The sequence below is a fragment of the Periophthalmus magnuspinnatus genome, chromosome 1 (genome assembly GCF_009829125.3).
Source record: "Periophthalmus magnuspinnatus isolate fPerMag1 chromosome 1, fPerMag1.2.pri, whole genome shotgun sequence".
Classification (NCBI taxonomy): domain Eukaryota; kingdom Metazoa; phylum Chordata; class Actinopteri; order Gobiiformes; family Gobiidae; genus Periophthalmus; species Periophthalmus magnuspinnatus.
In genome coordinates this window covers 15,984,885-16,005,602 of record NC_047126.1, presented here as the reverse complement: position 1 = coordinate 16,005,602, position 20,718 = coordinate 15,984,885, and the positions used below count along the sequence as shown (strand labels likewise).

At 38.7% G+C, this 20,718-nt stretch overlaps 1 protein-coding gene across 1 annotated transcript in view; it reads right to left on the bottom strand.

Annotated features, from left to right (window-relative positions):
* The window catches only part of rptor (regulatory associated protein of MTOR, complex 1), a 221,095-nt gene that overhangs the window by 77,773 nt on the left and 122,604 nt on the right, over positions 1–20,718 (bottom strand). Inside the window, exons 9-15 of the mRNA XM_055221347.1 lie at positions 20,312–20,412; positions 18,668–18,812; positions 10,169–10,244; positions 6,870–6,971; positions 2,787–2,870; positions 1,517–1,627; positions 383–457 (exon numbers count right to left, since the gene is read on the bottom strand). Coding sequence (XP_055077322.1) covers positions 383–457; positions 1,517–1,627; positions 2,787–2,870; positions 6,870–6,971; positions 10,169–10,244; positions 18,668–18,812; positions 20,312–20,412 — 694 coding nt within the window. The remainder of the gene's footprint in view (positions 1–382; positions 458–1,516; positions 1,628–2,786; positions 2,871–6,869; positions 6,972–10,168; positions 10,245–18,667; positions 18,813–20,311; positions 20,413–20,718) is intronic.

The window sequence follows — 20,718 nt, the reverse complement described above, 5'->3', positions numbered from 1 at the left end:
AAATAAACATACCTGCACTTACTAAATATATGTATATTTTTTATATATTTATTATTTGTATGTGATTGTGAAATAGGTGGGATGTATGTATGATGTATGTGTGAGGGGGGTTTGTTTTCTTAGCACCTTAAACTGCTCGACACTTTTTAAATTTCGTTGTACATGTGGCATGTTGCAATGACAATAAAGATCTATCTATTCTATAGACATTTTAGTCCATGTACTGTAAATATCCTTGGCCTATTAGGAGATATTATATAACTAAACGTGGGGTCTCAGATGCTACCTACTTTTCAAACCTAATAAATTAACTTAATTGAGTAATCCACCCTAGGCAGTATAACTTCGATTTATCCTTAGGTAGCGAAGGTAAATTCCTCACCGGCATATAATTATCAGCCAGGACAGACAGGAAGTACTTGTGTCCATTATCCTTGACCAGATCGGCTTGACACGACTGTAAAAAAGAAGAGAAAGACACAGTAAGGGAGGGTGAGGGAGGGGGAGAGAAAAACAGAGAGGGGTGGTTCAGTGTTTGGGTAAATGTTTTTTCAGGTTGCAGTGAGCTGCCCTGACAGCTGCAGAACTTTCTTCAAAGGCAGTTTCCTCACACTGTGAATGAACTCAGAGCACAATAGAGACCCGGAGAAGGAAACCCAAATACTGCTAATTAAATTGAGCACATGGAAAATTGTGGCGCTAGAGATTGAAAGATTTTATTTAAAATTTTACTTTTTATTTAATTTTAGTTTATATGATTTCTGAATTTAAATAAGGGCAACAGACGTGCGATTTTTAGATGCCTAGGAAACACAAATTAAAACATATTCATTATTATGCTGGTACATTTCAATTTAATCAACTTGTTTGCATGTTCCTGGTAAAAAAAAAAAAAAAAAAGTTGCTCAACAGATTAAACTTCAGCATGGGGATGGTAAAGAGCAACTCTTTTAATTTAATGAACTTTGCAACATTTTAACCAACACTAACGTGCAATGGCAATTCATCTGGAAACTTGAATGAATCCAGCTCTCAAAAGATAGAAATCAATGTAAAACTAGGAATGCGTGATCTTTTTTATTTAATCAAATTCAAATGGATTGGGATTGATTTGGCACAACTAATATGTAATATGTGTGAACAGACTTATTCAAAATTCTAGTAATGCTGGAAAAGAAATTAAAATTTTCAAAAGATAAAAGGAAAAACTGAAACAATGACATCACTGTAAAAAAATGAAAGAATGAAATGAAAAGTAATAAAAAGACTGATTCAAAGAAAATATTTAGGAAACAATGTACTATACCTAACACGTATAATAACCATTATGTATGGTTCCACAAAATGTTGTTCATTAGTTAAATTGGTGTCGCCATTTCATCAAACATTTACAGCAGTAAACATGAGATAACATCAGTAGAACATATATGCATGTTTTGATGCTGATGCCAAGAAACTCTTAAAAGCTAGAATGACGTCAATGTGGAAGAATATGTGAGTGCGTGGCATATCTTACACTGTCCACCGCCAGGATTTTGGCCCAGATGAAAACCAACAGCGGCCGGAGCTCCCGCGCTGAGCTCTGGAGCAGTTTGAGTACGTAAGGGAAAATCCCCACGGACAAAGCCTGAAACGCACACATCAGAGTGAGGAAAAGAGTGTGCGTCACCACGGTAAAGCTGTAGACGGAGGCTAACACAGAGTAAGTCATGAATACTTAAAATAACTCTGTATTAAATCATGAGAAGATATACAGGGCTGTTGATTTGAATAGTGTGCTGATTAGAAAGCAATGTATGGTAACTTAAATCATATTTTTTTTAATAATTAAGGAGTACCAGAATGGTTTATGTTTTCATGTTTCAATGTAAACTGCAGATGTTTATTTACATTAAACTTAAACTATCAGCCCAAAAGATGCAGCTGTATTGACTGTATGGTATATTTGCTTCTTATATAAACATTAACATTATATAAACGGAACGGACAGTTATTTTGGTACAGTATAAAATACAACTAATATTATATGCATAAAGAAAATAAGTGTACAACCAACTAAACTATGTATGTGTGTATGTATGTGTGTATGTATGTGTGTATGTATGTATGTGTGTATGTATGTGTGTGTGTATGTATGTGTGTATGTATGTGTGTATGTATGTGTGTATGTGTGTATGTATGTGTGTATGTATGTGTGTATGTGTGTATGTATGTGTGTATGTGTGTATGTATGTGTGTGTGTGTATGTGTGTATGTATGTATGTATGTATGTATGTATGTGTGTATGTATGTGTGTGTGTATGTATGTGTGTATGTATGTGTGTGTGTATGTGTGTATGTATGTATGTATGTATGTGTGTGTGTATGTATGTATGTATGTATGTATGTAACTAATCATTTAAAAATGTGTGCTCTAAATTATCATTCTGTCTGTGAAAGGCCAGCTCCAAATTGAAACATGATGAGATGTGTTGTATTATGGACACAGACAATTTGCCATTTGATAAGCATGACTGAAGACACCTGTGCTCACTGCCCGTCTGATGGTCTGCTGGTTAAATCAAAATTATACATACAAGCGCATAACTGAAACACATGTGCTATGACTTTCCAAATGTAATGGTTATTTCAGAACGACTTGAATAAAATGAATCCTAATTTCAGATAAAGCTTGAGGCATTTCTCAGTGGATTTTCAAATCAAAATGAGTTTAATTAGACGGACTGTAGCTAAGCATGAGTTGATTTGAATATATAAACCATCTGGAGGAGAGACCAGAGACCTACCAGACTGACAGCCCACGGCCCTAGGTCCAGGAACCTCCCAAGAAGATCCAGAGCCCGCAACCTGTGCACCTGGCTCAACAGCACCTAGAGGGAATGAGGGAGAGAGAGGGAGCAAGAGGGAAAGAAAGAAGAAGAAAGAAACAGAGACAGAAAATTTAAAATTAAAGAATATAAAAATCTAACAAATAATAATAAAAAAAAAAAAACATTTCAACAACAAACCTCTTTACCTTTAGGCAAGACACTTTGCTTCTAGTGTTAGCGTGGAAAAAACGAGTAAAACGAATAAATAAGTATTTAAGTTAGTATTAAAGTGAGATGTGCTAGGTGTTATTTTGTTTACCTGGTTTATTAAACAATACTTTTTTAGAATCTATGTTTGGCCCTTTCTTCCTTCCTGCCTTACGTCACTTGCACTTACGTCTGCGCTCCCACGCTTCTTATCCGAGTTGGAGGTAACCCTTTGTAGGTTCTCCCTTTGGCTGCCCATTGTAAATGTCACGCTAATACCGCATGTCGTGTTCAGATAGACCAGGGCTGTCCCATATGCTAGAACACCCACACCCCAACCCATATAGAGTCACTTCACACTGGCTTTGTCCTACAGTCTGTTCAGTGTAGCGTTAACCACACGTATACATTTACACCACTTACCACGTACTGTAAATAGCCTTCTGTGGTAAAGATAAGTGTTGGCAGAACTATGATACTAGCCACACAACGCATGCTGGGAGTAGCGCTAAACCGGTATAGAGGCACTAAGCCCATGTTAAAGATCAGCCAAAATGACACACCCTTTCACCCACTACAAACACAAGGGTTGCCAGGTCTGATGGGACAGCCACCTGTTTCCTCCTAAATCTCTCTTAGTCTTTCCTTCGTTTAAATTAAGCTTTTGGCGAAATATAAATCGTACTGATGATCTTTGACCTTCCAGTATTTTATTTGATTTTATGCATAAAAGATGTACTGTGTAACTTTTCTGGGAGATGGTCCACCACAGGATTGAGTTCATGGAGACTGGAATATTCCATGGCATGAAATAAAAATTATTTAGCTTGTATTTATTTAATCACCGGTGTTTTATATTGAAAAAATATATATACATATTATACAATTTTACATGGGTTTATGAGATCTCCTCTCCACAGACCTGAACTTGGCGTTGTGCTGGTCTCCAAGAAGATAAGTACATTTAATACCATAGCATGGAAAATTCCAAACAAAGCCTATAATAAATTGTACTTGTCACTGTATCAGATAGAATGTTAAACTCTACCTGAGCTACACAATTGGACACATAATAGACCAATACTCCAGCTGATCATGAAAGTAGCAAAAGATCTGGAGATGGGTCCCTGGGCACTGCCTCCTGACAGGTTACCGCTGTGGCATAGGATGGATCAGTGAACATTTACCCGTGAATTGTCTTAATAGTTTCCAATTAGAAAATGAGGTGTAGGTTATCCCCTCAAGAAAACAAGTCAACATTTTCCTTTGAGAACAACACACGTGCAAAATTGCCATCTTCAACTCAAGCTGTTTTTGAACCTCATTAGCACATTAAATATAGACATTTTCGAGAACTGCAAGCACTCTCGGGAATCCTAATTACATAGAGAGCCTAGTTAAAAATAAATGCAACGAGGGCTGTGTGAAGTGCTTATATTCACGTCTTGCATATTGGCATAACATTTTCATTCCTGCCTTTAGAGGTATGAGTAAGAAGCTTTAATCTCTGGAGCATATGTCCTTAGATTCACAGTGGTACCTTATTCAACACACACCTTCACTACATGAGCCAGCAGTCACGGTTTACGCAACCATCACAATTTAGAGACTGCATAATCCCTGTGCAAAATCTGCTAATCCCTTTGGATGAAATAGCTGTTGTCAAGAATACAAAAGCTCCCCCATGTCTAACAGTGCATGCTCATTTCGATTTTATGAGAGAGTATTGTAAATAGATTAGTGCCCGTCGCTTGTACCTTGCTTGGCAGACAGACAGATTATGGATTGGCTCAAAATCCGGTTTCTAAGAATATAATAATTCTGTTTATACTGTATGTCCTCCTGTTGGATGTGAGGGTGGTGCAGTTTGTTATGTGTTTGGCCATCAACCATAAAATAGCTGATTTTTTTGTGTTGTTGAGCTTTTTGTTAAGGCTCCGTGCAAGAGACATTGCCCTTATTGTCCACGCCAATGACAACATAGAGTGCTGATTGGAACAGGGAATGCATTACTTGTCAATTGCCTACTATTCCCACCTTCAGTAAATTAATAATCTTTTTTGGACTGATTTGAAATGTATTTGTACTTACCATCTGATTGCGTAATTCATACAGCCTTTTGTTATCACAGACTATAAAGACGTGGAAACGGACAGAATAGTAAAATAAAAATACACGGATCATGCAGAGCAGGTTAATATGAACATTTTAAGACCAAAATGACATGTCTAACAGCAGCAGTTACGGAGAGAGGGGCAACAGTTTTCTAATGGTGATGGAGCCGGAAGCGCGCACATGATCACTTCCCATTTGGAATGCGGAATTACTATGTTCATTTATATATACGGTCTAGGTTTGTTACCAGAATTTGTGCTTTATTTCATTATTCAAAAACACATATGTCAAACTCAAGGCCCGGGAGCCAAAGGCGACCCGCCACGTCATTTTATGTGGTAAATTAAGGCTTGACTGTCATTTTAAAATAAGTCTATACTGCTTTAATGTGTGCATTGACAATAAACTAATGAGATTTTCCCAACAAGTGACACTGAGAAATATGTGCAAATAATCATCCCAAATTTGTTAGATTATTTTATCATGAGCCATGTATTTTGTATCAAACCATAACGGAGCCAGTGATTCTCAGTCCTATTCAACTGTCCACAAGCCTATGACAGTGATGAGAGAGCAAAGTCAGTTGAAGTTGCACACCGTTATGTAATGTTGTAGTTAACATTAGCCTTGCAGAGTGCCTTGGGTCCACACTCTACATGCACTACACTACATTCTCACACACATTTTCAATCACTGGGTCTTTTCCAGGGTTTTAAAAGGCGGCCGACAGAAGTGCTGCTGCTCAGAGTGGCTGAATCAGCAGGAAATTACTATTCAACACAGACCACTACCACAGTGTGATCTGATACAACAGCACCGGACAGGCTCAGAGAAGGAGGGAGAGCGAAGGAGCGAGCTATAACCTCCACATGTGACAAAACTGATAGATTTTCTCTCCGTAATGTAAAAGCTTTTTCATTTAATGGACAATGTTTTAAAATCAAGACAATAGACAGTGTTGCATGTGAAAACCAGCCTGTTCTTTTGAAGACTTTGTGTTACAACTCAATGACGATGGTCTCCAATTAATTGCCCTCTGGGATCAATAAAGTTTTCTGAATCTCAATCTGAATCCAATTAGGGATGCGACAAGTAATAATTGTTAATGCTTGTTAGTTGTTATCTGAACTATATAGACTCAAATATACATGCCAGCAGAAAATATAATACAGAAAGTAAACTGGTAAAAAGGAAACTTTTTAATTTGCAAAAACATTATCGTTTGATAAGATGAAAAAATAATAGCTCACACCTAAAATCAGTGTTTGCAGCCTTAGCTCTAATGAAGATGACACTACAACAATGTTCAAAGTCAATTAAAATGAACTTTTTTGTATTCTAAATTTAAAAAGTTTATTTAGGTATTACAAGTATTTCATAAATTGGGATATGCCTTAGTAAATCAGCATTTATGATTAACTTAAATAATATCTTGAGTATCTACGTGTACACTTGTCATGATAGTTGCTATATCAACTTCTCTTCGATACATAAGGAATTAACAGTATTTTTGGGCTCAACATTTGCTGTGTGTACTTTTTCGTAGATAATAATGTTTATAATTTTCTTTTGCAATATACTTCACAACACATCAAACAGCATTCGCCTCACATTCAAGATCAGCCTACTACTACTACTTGATTTGTTTATTACTTGGGTATGTGATTGAATGTTGCAATTACATTTTTGAAAGCCCAGTACAATATGAATACTGCTTAAACGCTTGAGTAATTATACCTGTAGTACGATGGGTAGCTGTTCTGGAGGGTTCCTGTTTTCTACTCCCATCGTCAGCCAAACCTGAAACGCCGTGAGCTGCTCTGCGAAGAAGGGACTGTGCTGCAGGAAAATAATAAGAGAAAAAAAAAATCAATATTGTGTCATAAATTCACATAATGTACGTTGCCACAGACAGACTGGAGAGTAGATAATGAAGCAGTCACTGGACTATCATGTCACAACAGTCCAGTTATGAGCTGCAGACTGACACTGCAGTGAACCAACCACATAAATCCTGATGTATCATAATCACCTCTCAATCTCTCGCCTCTCTATCATCTCTTTACACAGTTCTCTCCCTCCTTCCATATTGCTGCTCTCTCCCTCTTCTCTACACCTGTCTCTCCTCCCCTCCCACCCTCTCAGTGTCTCTACTGTATCCCATTCTATTGCCCCCCCCTCTCTCACATGTACTGTCTGCCGTCTCGCTCTCCTTTCTCTCCCTTTGTTTTTCCATCCATTTCTCGGTCTCTCTGTTGCCCCCCTGTCTCACAATTTCCTTCTCCTGTCTCTACTATCTCTCCCCCTTGAGCTACCCCATCTTCTCTCTCTCTTTTCTCCCACCTCTCTCTTCTCCAGTCTTTGTATTATGCCTGATTGATTGGTAGCAAGAGGCAGAGGATTTGATCAGAGCTAGTGTTAATATTGCACGGGGAATTAGGACAGGCCTGTAAGAAGTGGTGATGGATCTGAACAAGGAAATACCAGCGCTTCTCGGTCGGGTGGTTAAATTAATTTGTGCATAATCAAACTGTAATAGGTCTATACACACAGTAGTGCGGTCGATGACACATGGAAAGTGGGCAAAGAGGAAGCTCCAAGACAAATACCTTAATTACATGCCTTGACAGAAGGTTGTATTAGATATTTACACTACATTTTGCCAAATATATCCATCTAACTGAACAGAAAACATTTGCTATTACTGTGGATAAGGTTTTGAAATAGGGGAGCATATCAAAAGTGAGGGGAATGTCTAGTTTATTTAAAGGTGCATTGTGTAATTTTTCTGGTGGAGAGACAGTCACTTGCTTCTCTCCAATGAAGATGTCATTAGTTTGAATGGAAACACACAGTAGAGCTCATAATGTGTCTCGCATTCATTTCTTACAGGTGATTTTATTGCTCAAAAATACATCTGAAAAACGTATATAGAAAATGGCCTGGTGGATAACTTTAAAGCCTCATTGTGGAACATTCCAGGCAATAATAGGTGCCAGACCCTCCACCAGAAAAGTTATGCAGTGCAACTTTAAATACACTAAATATGAAAACTACAATAAAAGCTTAAGTTAAATCTGTCAACTGGACAAAAACTTGTAGAAGCGAAGACATGAAAACTTCTAATTCCCCGCCCTGTGAAACAAATGATTCTCTCCCATTGGAATAAATTTAAGAGGCCTTTGGTTGTAGATCTCCAAAATAATGAAAAGCAAACTTTCTCTGTTTTTCTGTTTAAAATGACTGTGATTTAAAAAGTTGTGTAAAACTGCAATACAATAAAAAACTCCAAGAATAGAGCTACTTCAGCTTTACTTGTGTGACCGGTATCGACGAGCCTTGGTCTTTGGGGTAACCATCTATCTAAATTATTCATAAATAATGTGAATAAGCAGCTGCAGTGAATTGAAAGTACACAGTGTTACCAAATTACTTATAACCCAAGGAAAAGTCATTTAACTTGAGGTACATAACCATACAATAGCCAAACAGTGCAGTGTGGACAGAGAGCACACAGATCTCTCTGGTGTTATGTCTACCAGAGAAAGGTGGAATATCTGAGAGAGAATTAGAGCTTTGTGATCCCAGACAGGAGACAAGGCGTTGAACTCTCCTTTAGTGTTCCCCAGGGGCTCAATTAGGGACCTGGTAAGTGTTTTGGACTTGAGCGCAACAAGGCAGAAGGAGGACGGAAACTGCCCTCTAAGGAGTCGTCTGAGCATGTCCACTCCACAACAGCAGGTGGAGGAACAGACAAAACTGCAGCATCAGAAGAGCTGACAGCAAGACTTTTGTTATTACTCTGCTGCATATGTCACAGCTACAACAGCTACGGTGTCGTTTGTCTGCGTTTATGTGCACAGCAGAAATCTGATCATCATCTTATACCCTGAGTTTATTGATAACTGACATGTCATGTAAACAGTTACATCTGGCCTGAGTAATCTGTCGTTCTGACTGTTTGTTGTTGTGTAGGTTTTGACAATGAAAAATATGCAAAAAGCAAACTAATGTGATGGTAACTTCAGGTGTAAAGAGTTTAAAAACGATGAATTGCAATTCTTTGTTCTTTATGATGCTTTGCCAAGATTAGTTTTTCATTTTGGTTGTGTTTATTGCACTGAAAAAAATGCATGCAGCTGTACATTTGCTTGGGCTGGAGGAGGGCCTGCTCCTGTTCATCTCCATGAAAATGTTGTACCATTGATAATAAACTTCCACAATACAACTTAAAATGATCTGTCTCCATGGAGAATGTTCCAAAGTATGGTTTTAACATTCTATTTTCACAGAATCATGCTGAACATACTGTGCCTTTAAGTGGATCGACATATATAATTTTATCCAGGTTGGCCTTGCCCTTTACTGTTCTAAAAAAAATCTGTATTTACTTCAGTTTTAGTTTGAATTTAATACTTATGCTTGCATTTTTACACATTTTACAAAGCAGTTTCCACAGTTCTGTCCTAAGCTTTCTCGTAACCTCACTGCTTCACAGTGTCCCACTCTCCCTCACAGCCTTGCCTATGTGACCAAGTGTCTGTTTTTCTTATATAGAACAATATTAGACTTGACCCAATAAAAGCCGCAATCATCAGCTCAATCAGCCCCCTCATAGTGTTTCTATTACACCCTGCTCCTCCATCACGGTCCCCTGCCATGTCAGTGAATACAACACTACACACCAGTGACTCCGAGTGCAGGCCCAGTGCTTTCAACAGCCATATTTCACTCCACACTCGCACTTGAGTTATTAGACTTGACATTTTACAATGTTACCCACTGGGAGCGAAGCAAGTGTGCGTTTGAGCGATTAGCGGAGATACAGTAGACGCTGGCGGGACAGAAGTTGCAGTGCAAACAAGAAAGGCTGACTTTTACGGCATCTAAAATAAAAGCAATCCATCACACGCAAGATGTCCCAAAACCGCTCTCCTAAATGCCCACTCAGACGATGGCTCATAAAAGTCAATAGGGGGCGTCCCCACCTGAGTGAGTTTAAGGGAAAGCTGATGGGCCTAAAATGCAGCACTTACTCTGAAGGCGGTTCCTTCCTCGATGATGGTGGGCAGCTGAGACAGGCAGATGTCCACAGCCAGGTCCCAGGCTTGCCTACAGACACAGACAGAATGTTATTAGTGATGGTACTTAGACAGGGCTTAGTCCAGAAGCAAGGGAGACTTATGCATCTCTTACAAAAACATAAAAACATTAAAAATGTATAACGGTTGGGAATCAATGGTAAATACATATAAAAATACATTATTTATAGTTAGTGTAGCCGTTTCTAAAATGAATACTATGTTCAGCAAGGTCTTTGTTTCTGCTTACTCCTTTTTTGTTAATTTGTTTTCTTTTTAAAACACTGTTGTTCTGACAGGTTTTCATGTTTTTCTAATTATTACTTGCTTTGGTGGGATGGTACCTGTACATATTACCGGTAAATATTTATTACAGTTACATCAATTAAGTGGAAAAACATGGAAAAAGCCTAAAACACAGGAGTGAGTTCAAAAACAGAATACCTTTACCTATGTAATCAATGATGATTACGTACATCCAAATGGCAGGGACAATGTACGTGCAATGAAAGCATTTTTTTCAGTTTAAACCTTCATTTAACAAACTAAAAGGTGTTTATTTCTTTTGACTCTAATCATAACTATTGGGTAACTATGACAGGTTTTGGCCCTTGTTAACATAGTTGCTAAGTATTCAGATCATGATTTGATTTTATACTGTTATGCAGGTATGTTTGTGATGTGGAAATAACATTATAACATAGATCAGAAAATAACGTAATATAGGCCCTTTAAAACTACTTTTTCCCATTTTGAGCATTTGAGATTTTCTTCTGTTCTGCTTGCTCATTATAGTCCACAGACCGCACTCAGTATTCCCAGTCCGAGGTCTGGAGCAGGGCAGTGTGAAGCCTTTAATCCCCCTCTAAACACCAGCACACTCTCATGGTCATCATATCTTATTCATGGGGTTGCGTAACTCGCATCAAACCTTATGTCAAAGGCTCCATTCTCTGTACCCTGTATGCATTCCCCTCTCCACTCTTCTCCCTTCTCCCTTCTCCTTGTCTCTTTTTCTTGACATATACGAAGCTTCTTGATGGAGCTTTATGCAGTGTGAGTTAAGTAAGGGTGGAGGCAATGAGCTGTAATATGAGGCTAAATGAGAGACAGCTCTGTCTTTGTGCCAACATCTTTTCCCATTATCTGTCAGAAGTATAATGGAAACACGCTTGAGGTTGGTGTTTTGTGTACAAGACATAAGAGACTCACAATGCTAAACGTAATGTACGGCGTGATAATGTGTGTAGTGAGGGTTTCATAATAATGGTCAAAGCTAATGGTAAAGATGCAGGTTACAGACGTATATACAAAGGGAATTAAAGTGAGGTTTAGATAATTTTATATAAGGTTTTAAAAGCTAAGTTACACGTTCTCCAAGGCTAGCATTTAGGTTAAAGCCCATAATCCAGAAACCATGTAAATCAATGTCTAAGAAACATTAATACACGACATTACGTATTGAACATATACAAAAAATGGCTACTCTTTTGCTCTATCAAGGTATTCATGGCCGTCTTAATTAAAGGTGCACTATGTAACTTTTCTGGTGGGGATTCGCCATCTGCTTGTCTCCACAGAGATCATATACTTTGCCAGGAAAGTTCCACAATAGGGCATCATCTTATAAATCTGTTGTTTATTGAATTACATGTTTTATAGTGCTAAAAATACATAGGAAAACACTCCACAGATCTGATCCATCACTGAAAATGCCTCATCCTGACATCATCTGCTCGTCTCCATGGAGATAGATAAGTCAAATGTCATATTGTGGAAAATTCCAGGCAAAGCAATAACATCTTAGAGAGTGGAAGGTGGCAAACATAGTGCCTTTAATGCAAGCCCGATACTAAAGAGGCAGACTACTTTTCCCAGCAGGTGTCTGAGTATGTCTTCTGAACAGTCCTTAAGGTTTAGTGAGATCCCACGTTTGAGCTGCAATAAGCCGTGTCACTGAAGTTTGCGATAAGAGCGTCTTTATATCCACAGTTATGTTTCCAGGGGTGGTTTTTGGAGTTATAAAAAACAGGGAAACTGTATTAAAACCTTCTCTCAGCTCCAATGGTATAAACAGAGGCAGCAAATGTCATTTTATTTGGTTTTCATGGCATCTTTAGGGGAACTTCTATCTGTCTGTCTTTGGTGTTTGTCATTTAGGTGGAAGGAAAGGGACTGAAAGAGGTCTTGGAGCAGGATATAGACAGGAATATGCTATTAACCTAATGCCTTAACTGCAAGTATTAATGAGATGCTGCTGTCAAATACTCGCAATGATTTGAATTGCACATTGCCAATGCCACGATGACCAAACAATTAAACATAGTATTTGTTATCTGTCATGGCTATGAGATCCAATGCACTACAGTTTGACAGTGTGCCATTTCGTCCCTCGGCTCAAAGTTAATTAATTTTTTTTCTTCTTTTTTTAACTTAAAGGTGCAATATATAACTTTTCTGTTCGAGGATCTCAGTCCTGATGGAGATTTTACAGCTTTGTCTGGAATATTTCATCGTATGGCACTAGACTTGTCTATCTCCAAGGAGACAAGTCATCTCCTGGTCGTTATCACAAGTTATACGTCAGATCTGAAGAGAGGAGAGCCACATCACAGTACAGATGCATGTTTTCCAATGCACTGTATGTTTGAGCAGAAACACATGTTGATGAATGCTGTGAAAAATTTCAGGCAGAGACAAGATCTCTGTGGAAACAAGGAGATAGCCGATCCACAATAAATGTCACATAGTGCACCTTACAGGTCTTGTATTATACACTGTCATAAGTGCTTTTTAAAAGTACTTGAACAGGGAATAGTATTACTTAATGCCCAAATGAATCGCAACACAACTCAAGGTATGTTTTTGATGAAGGAAAAGCATTCTAACAGTAAAACCTTCAACAAAAGTCTGTTTAACAATACATGAAATCTTTAAAGCCAAATATGAATACATCTGCACCTGTCTGTCTCTGTTTGAGTGAGGAATTAAGCCGATGGAACAGTGGAAGGAGGCAGGATGCAGCTCTGTGTGAGATAACTCTGGGGATGTCAATCTCAAATAGGCCTAGTATGCTTAAAGTGTTAGGCCTATTCAATATATATTTTTGATTTTTTAATTCAAATGTCAGTTGTGCGAGAAACAGCACATCATTTGCCTTTATATAAAGGTGGGACAACTAAATGTAAATAATTTCTCGCCAGAATCTAAATTACCTTGTCTCGCAAAAGTTTTAGAAAAGCTAGTTCCAAATCAAGCTACAATTTATTTAAATAAATGCTCCATTTTGAAGTCTTCTCAGATGGGTTTCAGAAAAGGGCACAGAACTGTCACTGCAACCACAAAAGTTTTAAATGACATTTTCACAGCCATTGATGACAAACAAGATTGTGTAGCTCTGTTTATTGATTTAACTAAAGCTTTTGATCATAGTAGATCATAAAATCCTCTTGAAGCGCCTGACACATATTGGGTTTGACAATGCTACAAGTAATTGGCTCCAAAATTGTCTTTCAAATAGAACTCAGGCAGTAGTAGCCGATGGGTTAAAATCTAATTTTCAAACTTTAAGCTATAAACTTTTACCAAATTATGGAGATATAACATAGATGCAGACTTCAGCCTCTACTTTGAAACCTTTAGATACACCGTTTCACTCAGCCCTTTGTTTCATAACAGGTGATGAATTTAAAACCCATCACTGTAATGCTATGAAAAAGTAGGTTGGCCATCGCTATCTGTCAGAAGAGAACAACAGTGTATAAAATGTATGTATTTATTTATTTGCACCTGTTTTTTTAACGCAGTTATTTATTTTGCTTGTTTCTGTTTGTATTGTACTATATTATAATTGGGGCTCATGAAAAACAATTTGGTTTGGTACTTCATTGGGTTCTCCCTGTAAAATAGAGATAAATGTAATTTAAATGAAATGATGCCTGCCAAAAGCAATGAGTAACCCATCACCAAAGCCTGTTTGTGCATGTGCCTGTGTGTATTTGTGTATACATGTGTGTATATATGTGTTAGTGTTGGTTAAAGGGACAGCGGGCAGTTGGAGGCTGACTCAGCTCGTTTCTCACTACCCGTGGACAGAGCTGCTGCAGCCTCCCGCGCTCTCACTCCTCTGCAGCCACGCTTTCACACATGCCCCTTCTTCACAAACTACCCACTAGGGACTCATGAAGACTTAGCTGTGCTGTGCTGTCCTGTCCCATTTGAATAACAGGCAGTGAAATGGGTCAACCACAGTGGTAGGTTATGCCAATTTAGAAAAGTTAGACTATTGTTTGAAAAAAGTTGTAGTAAATACTAATCCAGTTAACTAAAACATATTCCTCATAATATTATTAAATACATACATAATCTATTAAAAGTACCTTGAAGAAGAAGCATTCTTACAGTTAACATGGTTGTCTCTCCACAGAGTAAATTGTAAACTGACCTGGTGGCATCACCTGAACTGAGATATAGTTTAATGCCATTTTGTGAAACACTCCAAGCAAGGAAATAACATCTCCTTGGAGGCACCCACCAGCAGAAATGTTACATAGTGCATCTTTAAATGCAGCCCATAATATCCTACCTCTAATCACCAAAACCCTAAATTCTTAATTCCACACCAAAAGTTTGTTTTCAACTTTGCTCTTATCCCGTGTCTATTTTTATCACTGTTATTATTTGGAGCTGCATTGAAACAAAGCACATCTTAGTGTTTTTGGCAATAAACAGGGCAATATAAGGTTAATGTAAAATAATGGGCCAATGCCAGTGACAAAGAAAGACTGCTGCTTGCTTAAGGAGCAGAGAGAGAGATTCTTTACAATAAGCGAAGCGTGTTACACAACAGGCTGCTCCTCCAGGCAGCGGAGAGTTTGTTTTTTCTAACACGAGGCAGATAATGAGTGGGAGAGAGCGAACAAGCATTTATAGCAGAACAGAAACAATAGATGGAGGTGGTAAAGTGTTTTTGGAGCTAAAGAGAGATGATAGGATTGGCTATATGCTGCAAAGATGACAATTTAAAAACACAAGGTAGTTGGGAGTAGGCCACAACATCCATGGTTTAAATTGTGGTAGTAAGATTATGACAAATTGAAAAGTATGATTTTGAATAGGTCTGTAGGATTTAAAATCATTGTAGGCTATAGATCAAAACCTATTGTTTTAATGAGTTACTTAAGTTTTACAGTGTATATATATATATATTTTTTTCCTTTAATTGTGAAACTGCTCTGTAAAAACACATTTAAGACATTGCAATTTTACAAAATCTTTAATGTGTTGAAGTAACATTATGGGAATTTAAAATGTAATACAAAAAACATAAAATGATTATTGGGCCAGACCCCTGTTCATAATACAATATTATGTTGCTATGACTACTCCATGCCATAATCTGGTGTGCATGTTTCGGTAAATTTTCAATTGGAAATGAATGTGTTTGCCGTGCTCTTCAATACTTTACAAAGACGTGAATCTGCCCGTTTTCAAATGGATATGATTGACAGGTGGATTAGCCGATCAGGGACATGCATGGGCCATATTAAAACATAAAAATCAAGGAAAAAAATATCAGAGGGGATTGAAAAACATTTGGGATTTTTGCACAAACAATGAACAAAGGAGTAAACTTCGAGATAAATAAAATAAATTAGATTTTGTTTATAAATCAAAGGTGACCAATGAGCTTGTTTTACACATGTCACTAAAAAAAAACTTGACCAGGCTTGAGAGGCAACAGAGGATGTGGAGACCATATCATTCTGTATAAAAAATATAAAGATATGATACTGGACTTGCCACACAATTACACTACGGCTGGCAATATGACAAAAACAATTTCTCATATTGATCGATCCTGATTTTCATTTTGATTTGATTTTGTCTTAAAAATCAAATGTAATGTTTTTCAATATCAATTTCCTGTAAATAAACTATACAGAATTTGAATTGCCATTTAACCAAGAAATAATCAACTTTGCAACACATGCTCAAATTATTGAATCATCTAAAAGTTAAAACTTGATTAAGAGCACAGCCCTACTATATACCATATGCGGCTAAAAAATGTGAAAACTTATTTTGACAGGCTTCTCAACTTTCCCATTGGTTTGGTGCCTTCAGTTCCAACCTAAATCTGCCATGTTCATCACACACAGCGCTGTCCGACATTGTCAAGAAGTCTTTTTAATATTCCCTACAGAGTAACGTCTCATTGCGGTTTTCTTTCACTCAAACAGGTGGATGGAGAAAACCAGTGGGAAGTAAAAAGTCATCTTATTTCACAATACAACATGTCTTCCACCTGTCTCTGCACACGGCCACCAGACGAAGGCTACGGCAGGAGCGGATGTGGCTAAATCTGTGCGAGACATGAGGCAGCAGGAAAAACAGGGCCACCACTGACTAACTGTCAACACAACAGCAGCAGAAAACACATCAGGTGGATTTATACTGAGAACAGGCAAACAGGCACAAAGGGACGCCCACATGTGTTCTGGAGCAATACGGCGTTAGAACAAGTGTAATTAAAGCATTGTTTTTTGCTCTCTTGGTTTAGAATAATTAGTGCTGATAAAATTGGCAGTAGTGTTATGCAAGTGATCAAGAAAGATGTTGTGCAGATCTAGTTTGACTGAAAAGTACTTCAACAAAAAAGAGGGTTGATAAAAGTATGCTCAAAATAATGACTAAGGCTATTCATGAATAGACCTTAAATGATCCTATATTACATAAAATTGACTTACGTTATCTTATAATCGTGTTGGAATGTTGTTACTTCCTCAGAAACATACCTGGAGTTGTGTTTTGTTTCATTCACAAATGTTTGAGTAATTATACATTATAAGTTTCTCCACATCTCCAAAGCTCAAAATGCTCTGTTCCACCTTGGAATGTCATGAAGTGGTAGTTTTGAAGTTAACAGCTACCTTTTATCTTTTGTTTGATAGAGACTGGAAGTTCCAGGGCTGAAATTATCCAAATGGTTCTAATGAAGTCATATGGAGTTTAAAAACACAGTGGAGCACCTGTATTCCTGTCAGAGAAAAACTCTAATCTAAATAGGTAGGATATATGTGTTAAACGTGTGGATGAAACAAAATAGAACTCCTGGTATAAACCACAATATAACATAGATTACAAATTAGAGTAATACAGGCCCTTTAAAAATAACAGAGCTAGTATTATGGTGAAAATGGCTAAACTTAAACATGTTTAACTATTTAGCTGAACTAGTTATCTAACGCCTATTTGGGGGATTAATATATATCAAATATTGGTCATAGCTTGGGCTCTGGAACCCCACTTGTTGAGGGGCTGGACTCTCTATTTCTCTGCCGTTGCCAGTGGGGAGAGGTGGCGAGCTGGTGTGGGCTTGCTTATTGGCCAACAGCTCAGCCACCACGTGTTGGGAGTTCACTCCGGTGCACGAGAGGGTCGAGTCCCTGCGCCTTCAGGTCAGGGACAGATCTCTCACTGTTGTGTCGGTCTATGGGCCAAAGAGCAGAGCAGAGTATCCAGCCCTCTTGGAGTCCCTGGGAGGGGTCCTAGACAGTGCACCAACTGGGAACTCCATTGTTGTACTGGGAGACTTGACACCTGGAGGGGTGTGATCGGGAAGAACGGTCTGCCTGATCTGAACCCGAGTAGTGTTTTGTTATTAGACTTCTGTGCTAGCCAGAGTTTGTCCAAAACGAACACCATGTTCGAGTACAAGGGTGTACATCAGTGCACATGGCACCAGGACACCCTAGGTCGGAGGTCGATGATTGACTTTGTTGTCGTGTCATCTGACCTCCGGCCGCGTGTCTTGGACACTTGGGTGAAGTGAGGGGCAGAGCTGTCAACCGATCACCACCTAGTGGTGAGTTGGATCTGCTAGCAGCTGGGATCAGCGTCTCAAAATCCGAGGCCAGAAAAGGTGGTTTGCCCTCTCTGGGTAGGTGGTGAGTCCTTGCATCAAGTAGAGTTCACATATCTCGGGGTCTTGCTCACAAGTGAGGGCATCTATTCAGGATCCCTCCTGGATGCCTCTCTAAGGATGTGTTTCAGGCATGTCCCACCAGAAGGAGGCCCCGGGGAAGACCCAGGACATGCTGGAGGAACTATGTCTCTCGGCTGGCATGGGAACACCTTGGAGTCCCACCGGAGGAGCTGGAGGATGTATCTGGGGTGAGGGAAGTCTGGGAGTCCCTGCTTAGACTGCTGCACCTGCGACCCGGCCTCAGATAAGCGAAAGAAAATGGATGGATATTGACCATACCCTACTATAAAATATGTAGTATTTGAGGTACTTCATCTAAAAAAAAAAAGATTATGCAGAAAGGTGTACTGAACACATGAGCAAGTTTTTTGTCAAAAACAATCTCAACATATTGACAGCTCTTGGTTTTAACCTCTTCAGCCTGTGCACCAGAGCCTGAGCCATAATAAAGTGATTACGGGCCTTACCACATGGCGTGCATGTATGTGGGAGGTAGCCTGGGACTGCTCACTGGAGTGCAGTTGTACGACCGCATTATCCTCTCGGCTAAGAGGAAGTTTCTGAACAGACTGGCCACGAGCAAGTCCTGTCGGAAGAGTTTCTGGAACAAATCTGAAAACACAAAAGTTATTGAAAGAAACTGGCACAAAAATAGGAAAATTTGGTCCAAAAACATCAAATTGAGTTAAATAAACAGCTTTAATTGGCTCAAATTGTCATTGCTGTTTCAGATGGGATTTGCATGTTGACTTGAAGAATATAGAGGACAGTCAGATGAAAGCTTTGGGTCACTGTCACACCCACCAAGTCATTATTATTTCAGTGATTTATTAAAACTGTGCCGAGTATTTCCCATGAGCCTTTGCTGCTTTTGCGTGGCATGCAAGTTTGTGTCGACTACGTTTTCCCCGACAGTTTCCTGACAACTCCGGGGCCCTTAACAGTATTTTTAAGAATTAGTAAGTGTATGCGTGTGTGTCTATTGGTTGTGTAGCTCCTTCATTATGGGTCTTTTCTCAGATGTAGGCTTCTTCATTAACAGCAAAGCCCTAGAGTTTGGGAGCCATCACTATTGTCACATTGCTATTCTATCCAGGATACAGTGCACCTCTAGGGAGGCGCGCGCGTGTGTGTGTGTGTGTGTTGCACAAGACAGGTGACCAATAATAAGTACTAGGTAGTAGCTTGCATGCAAACTACATTGTGTGTCATGAAAGAAAAAGCTGTTTGTGTTGTCATCTAGGTTAGTGGATCCTGTGGGTACGACTTTGCCTCAGTCTTACTTTTATGTTGAAATATTATGTTTAAAATTATATCCCCAATTACAGCAGCTACGCTTTCCAAACACAATTAATCTCAATTTGAAGGAGCAGCTTGCACCTACTGCACTTCTGCCATTTTACATCAACTCTAGTCCCCATTCGAGAGCTCTGGGGAGAGAGACTATGAGTTTTAGTATTGCTGAGTATCCACTTCTGTTTTTATAAGGTGTCCTAATTTAGGATTTTCTTTGCAGCACAACACACACATCATTTTTTTATACATAATTTGGACAAAACATTTTTAAAATTGCACTCTTTTCTACTGGGAGGTCCACCATCTGTTTGTTTCCATGGAGATGTTATTGCTTTGCCTGGAACCAGTATGTTAATTAATGTATCTTTTGTGTACTCCATTACAAGTATTTTTAATTTCTGTTACTTGGCAGTACGGTGTCACCTGCCCGTCTCCGTGGAAATAAGTTTAATGTCATACTGTGGAACATTCCAAGAAAAAGGAATAACGTCTCCATAGAGAATAGTAAGTGGTAAACCATATTCTAGATAAATTGAACAGTGGACTGTAAGTGGTTGTACAAATATCGATCTCTATATATAATAAGTGATAACAAATTTGAAAGCGTATGACAGAAATGCATATTATATTGTCAATTTTGCATAATTAATATCATTGTAATTATAGTAAGGCTTGAAACAACTGAAAAATTATAGTTAAGGTGTCACGTCAACAAAACCCTTATAGGTGATAATCCTACATTTAACTGTTGGCCTTGTCTAAAGCATGTATTTAAACACATTACTCTGTGTAACTAAACTTATTTGTAGCCGTACCTCTGGGCAGGACGTTCCAGGCGATGGTGTCCGTAATAGCCGTGAAGATCCAGTTAAGTTCTCCAAGGGGGGTGCGTCTGTCATTGAGTCGCCCTGGTATCCTGCCGCACAAAAACACAGGACAGACTGTAGAGTCAGCCGAGTTCGCAGTATGGCCCAGGGCTGAGTCAGAGCACAAAGTAGTACTATCACAACACATTACAACACGTGTGAACACATTTACATCTAACAGCTCCTACTCAGCCTGACTAATAAAGAGTGCAGCTTTGGACAGGCACATGAGGATAGGCCATGCTATGATGTGAGAAGACCTGGTGTTGTCCATGCGTAGAGTAAAATGTGGGATAAAAGTAAAGACACAATAGTAGAAGATTCATGAATGTATGAGAAAAAAATTATACAAAGAC